This window comes from Kryptolebias marmoratus, linkage group LG24 (assembly GCF_001649575.2).
Source record: "Kryptolebias marmoratus isolate JLee-2015 linkage group LG24, ASM164957v2, whole genome shotgun sequence".
NCBI classification, from domain to species: Eukaryota; Metazoa; Chordata; class Actinopteri; order Cyprinodontiformes; family Rivulidae; genus Kryptolebias; species Kryptolebias marmoratus.
The window spans coordinates 4,363,115-4,370,675 of NC_051453.1; the positions used below are offsets into that span (position 1 = coordinate 4,363,115).

Below are 7,561 nucleotides of genomic sequence, written 5' to 3' on the forward strand. Positions count from 1 at the left end.
TCCCCGGTGTCTTCTCATTCCAGTTATAAGAATGCTCTGTTCTACATGTTATATGTTTGTATCCTTAAAGATAACTCAGTACAATAATCATATTTGTATAAGAAAGGCTCTTAATGTGTCCCTGTAAATGTGTAAACCTTGAATTGTTCCACTGTCAAATCTACATTTTACAGCGATGGTTGAAATCACCTGGTCTCATTAGACACCTGCTGGAATTCACCTGGTTTGAGGAGTCTGGTAGAAAAAAAAATTGCCTTAACAAATTAAAGAGAATTGTTAATTTAATCATTTCCTCATAAGGTGCCCTTGGCTTCAGAATTTACAGTTAAAACTTTAGAAATAATGAAAATTGGAAAAAAGTGTTTGGACTTGAGCTTTACCTGCAGAGGTCTATTTAGATAAAGTGAATTTTTTTTTATAGAAAGTTTTGAGATCAGACTTGATTGAAGCATCTTTCTGTTTCTGCAGACAGAGTAACCTCTGCTGCACGCCTCACATCTGCATGCTGGTATTTACATAAAGTTTGTTTGTTTATTTAAATAACTTCTCAGTAAGCCACTGTCATCCATTTAAAGTGAACACATCACTCTGCGCCCTTCTGAGCTGCCAAGTGTATATTGCACTCATTAATGGAAACATTGTGGAAAAGCAGAGATGAATCAGCGAACAGACGCTGTTATGTCTCATAACAGCCACCAGAGGGCAGAAAATTTAACATCATTAAAAATAATCACAGAACAGAGCATTAAAAGCTCTGAACACCTTAACAGTAGCATTCCAACACAGCAACTGTTTTGTTTTCTGTGTGTCTCTTGCAGGAAGTAGATGTTTGTAAGCCCCTGGGAGTCCCTCTGCATGCGGTCAGTAACGGTCCAGCTCCTCCTCCGGCGGTTTTACCAGCCGCCGCCGTGCTCCCAGCCTACAGCACCCTGCCTTTAATGCCCGCCTTCCTGGGGACGCCGCACCCACCGGCAGCCACACCGGGCCCCGTCACACACGCCCACACCGCAGCCACCGACTGGAACACGTACTACTACGTGAGTGGAGACAAACAGCAGAATCAGCTGCTTCCTTCAAAACCTTTTTTATTTGACACAACAGACAAGTGTCTCGTCTAATCATATCATCTTTCTTTCAGAGTAAACAGACGTTGTAAGAATTTGTGAATCAAAATGATACTAACTGAAACCTGAAAGTACCAATCAGATGAGTATTGTCTTTTGTTGACCAGTTAAATTTAGCTTCATTAAAATGAACAACAAACCTCCCAGTCCTGCAGCGTTGTTTCTTTCAGAGAACTTTTTTAGAGATTATTGTTGCAAATAATTAGTTTTCTCTTCCAAACAGGTGACTTCTTACAGCTCGAGGGGAAATAAAGGCTTAGTATGAAGAGAGTTGATTAGTTTATTAAATTCCCACTAACTTTGTCTGTATTTTGAGAACTTGTATCGTACACTTACAGAGTTTAGAAAGTGCACAGATTATTTTCTTCAGCAGTAAAGCCTCACTGCAACTTTTTCTTTCCTTCTTTTTTTCCTGAATAGTTTTAGGCAGTAAAAATACTCTTGAATAAAAGGTAGAGAAGCTTTAGACAGACAGCATGATGGAATAAACCAAACAGGCCCAGATGTCTTTGCTGAGCTCCGTCTCCAGTTAGATTTACATTTTGTTTGTGCAGAGACTTTTAGAATTTACTGCCTGATGTGGATCACTCATCTGCACGAATACTTTTTATACTAAGAGTAACAAGACTTCTGTTATTGGAACCAGAGAATACTTATCCTCTTCAAACCTGCAGGCCTGGAATTTGTTTAATTGTTTAATTATCGTGTTCATAAAATTCATTCACTTCTTAAGTTTTTAAGAAATGAATGATCTGTGGGGGATTATAGCACCAATTTAACTCACATCAGGTAATGATAGAAACAAAAGATGACAAAATTTTCCCACTTAAAACAAATCAAACCTTTGGATTTTATCTTCATCCCAGCCAGGCATCGGCTGAAAATCAGTTTCAAGGTATACTACAGTGTTTAAAGTCAGCAGTTTTTCCATCACACCGCTCCTTCAGTTTAAATACCTTTTTAATAAAATATCAGAGACAGAGTTTCTAGAGTTTGTTGTTGTTTTGTTTTGTTCCCCAGAGTAACTTCTGTTCTGTCTCCTTATGTGTACTTATAAAGATTAATTGGGTATTAACTCATAGGCATTAATGATGCCTATTAATAGATATTTAATTTAGTGATATTATATTAAAGACTGCTGGTCGTCACCAGCTCCCCTGGGACTACACACAGATAACATGCAAAGAAAATGAATGGATAAATTATTATATGTGTAAAATAATCATTATTAAGCAATATGTGATAATTAGGAAACAAAAGTATCATAGCTGCTTTTTGTTTTTAAATAAAAGCAAATAAATGGTGATTATTTTAGTTTTAAAATGATGAGACTGTAGTGTTTTTGCTCAAGGCTTGATTCTTTCAAAAGAGCAGTTTCATAAAATTTTTATTATCAGTTTCCTGCTGCTGATGTGTCTCCGTGTCCACACGTGGACAGGACATCTGTAAGCTGTCTTCACCTCTTCTCTCCATCCCTGTCTCATCAGAACCAGACGAGGGGCGTTAAGAGGGAGTATCCTCAGCTCGCCGTGCCGGAGGCGCCGTCATCAGAGGGGGCCTACATCGGGCAGCACTCCCAGGGCCTGGGGGGGCAGTACGCCGACTACTTCAAGAGGAAGAGGCTCTAGAAGCAAACAGAAGCACCTGAGAGCCTGCAGCTTATAGGGAGGGGGGCACAAACAGCTGGATGTCACGGCTCCCTCTAGTGGCCTTTCTGTGGCGGCCATGTTTGCTTCCCTGCAGAAGGTGTTGAGTTTTCAGGGCAGCAAGTGGCTGAAGTGAAACCAAGCCATAGTGCTCTTTGATTTTAGCACTTCTTTACACACACAGTAACACAGTAATGCTTTGGTCCTGTTCAAGCCTTAACTATTTAACCTAAATGTTTGTTTCTCAGTCTGTCTGTACTTAACTAATATTATCTTGTACATTTTTTCTAATATATTGTATACTAAAGTATAATGTATCCGTATGTACAAGCTGCTTTTGTACTTGCAGGCAGCTGTTCATACAGTTGGTCTTTTTCAGCTCTTTTATTTATTTTAGTTTTTCCCAGAATGCTGTCTGATGTCACACTCTCGCTTTGATTCGTCAGTCAGACTGACATCTGGTTGTTCCTGCTTCACTGCCTTTTATTACCCAGGTTCTTCTTTAAATCTCCCTGCTGAGAATTAGAGCACGTCTTTGTGTGTGTGTGTGTGTGTGTGTGTGGGTGGGTGGGTGGGTGTTGCTATGCTGTATCTGTAGGAAGTGTCAGCCATTTCTATCCCAAAGTTTGGGAGCGCATCAGGAAAACAGAGAGGGTCTGAACCGATTAAAGCCCTTAATTATGGTGACCTACATTAGCTTCCCTTAATGAACAAACTTCTGTTAGGAAAAAAAAGAAAAGCTCTGTAAATATTGCAGTGTAATATAGACTATATGAAGCCATGCGTATCAGACAATAATAAATAATATAATATGAGCATTTCCAAGCTCTTTTTTTGATTGTGCTGTACTACAAGAATAGGAAAAAATATTAAATGTCAGATTCTTTTTGTCAGTCTAAGATGATGTACTGTTATATATTTGTAATATAATAACATTCCAAGGCAGTTCAAGTAATCTATTATTCCTAAGTCAATATATGAGACTTAATGTAGTTTTTTGCTTTTTTTTTTTTACATTTATGCCAAATAATAAGGCACAATTCTCTTCCTCTGCTGTTTGTTGTCAGACATTTAGACATTTTCCAGGAAGTTTTGTTGCGACTTTAACAGGAACTTTAAATCCTCGTTCAGCTGCCATTTTCACAATAGTTTGCTCCATATATGTTCAACATTTAAAAAGAAAAAATGAGCTAGAAAGTGCTACTGGAGTAGAAATACAGCCCCAGTTCTGACACCGTTGGGTTGTTGTGTTAAATGTAAACTGAATTCAATCAAATCTCGTAAACACATATTTAAACACATGAAACATAGGAAACACATTAAATGTTTAACTGAAAACATTAAACGCAGCAACAAAAGGCTGTAAATGTTTTTTTCCAAAAAGATTTTTTAGTTTCAGCAGTAGATAAGTTTACTATGTTCCATTGTGAAGAAAATATGGGTTTATGAGATTTGCAAACATTGCATTTTGTTTTTGTTTCCATTTTTGCACAACGTCCCGACTTATTTGGAACTGGGGTTGTAACCAATCTCTGTACTTTTCAGTGATTTCCTGCACACGTGATGGGACTCCTGCAGGAAAACCTTCACTTCCAGATTACAGAAGGAAAGAAACCAGCAGAGCAGGTCCCCCCNGAGGATTATGTTTCTTTAATAATTTGTGGGTTGTTATCAGATATTATTGCACAGTCAGGGTAGACAGTTTAATTTGTGTTCATAGCAGAGAAGGTTTCAGACTTCCTGTCTGACAAACAGGCAATAACTAAAGCTCCTACCACTGTAGAAAAATGAATGTGCAAGCTGTTTGTTTTGTAATTTGAATGTTTTTAGCCAATATATACTGGCACCGGTTTATACACATGCTGAAAGCTTTCTCTTTCTTTGTATTTCTGTTTTTTTGTTCTATTCTGCTCCCAAATTTCTGGTTTTATATCTCTGAGCAGAATCTGAAATGTGTCGCCATGGCAATCACACTCACACACTGTGAAAACTAAAAGCACGTGAGCCGAGACAGCGAAGTGGCGTCCGGATCTGAGCTGGGAGCTTCTCTGAGTTCAGACGTGCATGATAGGAGCGGAGCTGAGCGGCGGCAGGCAGCGGTAGCGGCGGAGGGGAGGGATGCAGGTATGCTCGTTAAGTGCTGAGAAAATCTAATGATCACAATAAGAATAAGGGCAATAAAACAACACAACGTCCTCTTTGTCCGAGTTTCTCGTTTACTTTATAAACCTTCTACATGATTCGTTTCCTCCTCTCTGTGCGTTCCGCAGCTCATTTTATTTATTTAGGTGGTGTCCTCACAGAGTTTGTGAATTTGTTGAGCAGTCTTGCCACAAACGTCTCCTGTAGTTTTCTAATCATTAAATTGGGAAAAAAAAAAGAAGTTTGAGGGCTGAATTGTTCATTTAATACCCATCTCTCCTCACTGATGCTAAAATGGAAACCAGAAGTTAATATATTCAGGTTTTTTTATTTGAACTTGATAATATATCAGTTTTCTTGAAGGAATGAGTTTCCTGTCGACGACATATTCTTCTTCTTTTTAAGTTTTCAGTCATTATCACCTGCTGCTGAAAGGCAAAGGTGGACAATAATGTTTTTGCCAACACAAAACTAGTTCTAACTTAGTCAGTTGTGCAGATATTGAGCTAAACTTTAATGTGGTAGTAGCTGAGGGTCATTCTGAACACATACTCTGAGGGTGAGCATATTGTTATTTTCAAGGTTTGACTATAACCCTGTCATCTTCATCATAGGATCATCTTCATCTGAAAGGCGGTGGAATGATTCAAGAAATGTTAGGTCTTTAATTCTAACCAATCGTTGGAGGCAGCCGTAAGTTTAAATTATTTTATTTAGGTCTTGTTTTAACTTTACCCACAGCCCTTTTCCAAAAGTACATTTAGGATTTAAAACATGCTTCCAGATTTGCCTCCTCACTTTTTGTTGCTGTTTGTGTTTGATCCATCTTTGCTTCTGTAAAGACATTATCTGTGTATGGGTTGGTTCGATGGATCATTTAGTTTTTTTTAATATTTTCTCTGAAGCTCTGCTGCCTGAGAGTCAATCTGAGGAGCCCCGTTTGTTTGCTGATGGGTGTTTTTCAAGCAATGAAAAACTTCTACATGACATCTATTTCTGTTCGTGGCTTCTTTTTTTATCAAAGCAGTTTCACGTTTTTCTCCACTCGAGCCCTTTCAGATCTTTATTTTCTTGAATTATTTGCGACCACTTAGACACATTTTATGGCGGCGTGGAGCCGGCGGATGTCTGGTCCGTTTCAGCGCTCCACTCCGCTGTGTGTGTTCTTGTAATGGAGATGGCTCTTACTTCCTCTTCTGTAGACGTTAAGGAGGCTGTTGGGAACAGAGACAGAGCGTCTGTTTGTGGAAGTGAAAAGCTGAAGCAGCATAAATAAAAAGCCTCCTCTCCTGTCGTCTGTCTCCTGCAGGTATGAATTAGTTTTTCCAGCGGCGATCTGTCACACGGTTCTCAGAACGGCATTTAAGCTGCGATCACTGATCAGGAGGAAAACTGACTCTTTGTGCAGATTGTTTTCTGGCTTCTTATTTACTTCATTCCCCGGTAAACAGACCTGTTACTTATAAGGTTAGAGTCTGAGATGTTTAGTTGTCCTCTTGTTGTCCTGTTTTAGAAACACCTGATTTAAGTTGAACATAAGTTTAGTTTTATTCTGTCTGAGCATTAAACTGTCCAAACAAAAACCAACAAAAGACCAAGGAAGCAATTATTTATGGTTCCTTTAAAAAAAGGCAATAAAGTTTGGCTCTTTGGAAGTCAAATATATAACTAACTGAGGGACATTTGACTTTTGAGGAGTAATGTAAGAGATGTGCAGGTGTGTGTGTGTGAAGCTTGGGCAGGTAAAATGCACACTTTGATCTTCCTGAAGGTGTTCAGACTGCCAGCCAGATGTGAGTGATCATAAAATTATCCTTTTTTTGCTCTGAACTTGGTCAGAGGGTTTGTTTGTTGTCTGTGTTCATGTATTCACTCGATTAAAACTTCACTGTTGTTCCTGCTGCCACTGAGCTGCAGGATAATGAGCTGATGTGTGTGTGTGTGTGTGTGTGTCTCCAGAATATGGGTTCCTGGCAGGTAACGGAGGAGGAGGAGGGTGTAAAAAGAGAAATGGAAAAACAACTCTGGCTGCCTTCAGCCGCTCAGCCTGCAGGGATTTCTGCCGGCTTGCTCAGTGGAGTGTTGGGTTTGTCTGCCAGACTCACCTGTAGAGCTCATACACACACACACACACACACTCTCAGAGTAGAAATGTCTTCTTTCCTCTGAGATGTAAATCATGTGGACTCTCACGCAGGTCTCTTGCTGTGATCCAGGTCTTTGTTTATTATAAATCTGGCGTGTTTGATCGGTGCAGCAGCTTATTTAACTCGACGCTCTGCTGACCCGGCGTCTTCCTCGCCGCTCGCTGCAATCATATCTGACAGCTGCTGATGGAACATCTCAGACTCATCAGAAGACACTTGGTTCAGTCCTGGCTGCAGACGAGGCTTCATGCAAATTGATTCTGCTCAAATTTAAAGGGTTTGACTAGATTTTATGTTCACTTGACACTGATTGACCTTAATGAAGATTTAGAATATTTGTTAATGACTGTGACTGAATTTGATGCTGCATATAAAAGAAAAAGCCAATCAGATTAATTGTAGTTGCAGATTATTTTAAAGTTTATTTTCTGAAATGGGGCTGATGTGAATGGTTTTAGGTCAGTGGAACATCATGTAACAAAGTTTAGTTTCACAGCAGAGG

At 39.3% G+C, this 7,561-nt stretch overlaps 1 protein-coding gene across 1 annotated transcript in view; it reads left to right on the top strand.

Moving 5' to 3' along the window:
* The window catches only part of raver2 (ribonucleoprotein, PTB-binding 2), a 69,744-nt gene extending 66,418 nt beyond the window's left edge, over nucleotides 1-3,326 (top strand). Inside the window, exons 16-17 of the mRNA XM_017420380.3 lie at nucleotides 819-1,037; nucleotides 2,612-3,326. Of these exons, the coding sequence (XP_017275869.1) occupies nucleotides 819-1,037; nucleotides 2,612-2,752 (360 nt within the window). The 3' untranslated portion in view covers nucleotides 2,753-3,326. The remainder of the gene's footprint in view (nucleotides 1-818; nucleotides 1,038-2,611) is intronic.
* Nucleotides 3,327-7,561: the final 4,235 nt, after the last annotated feature.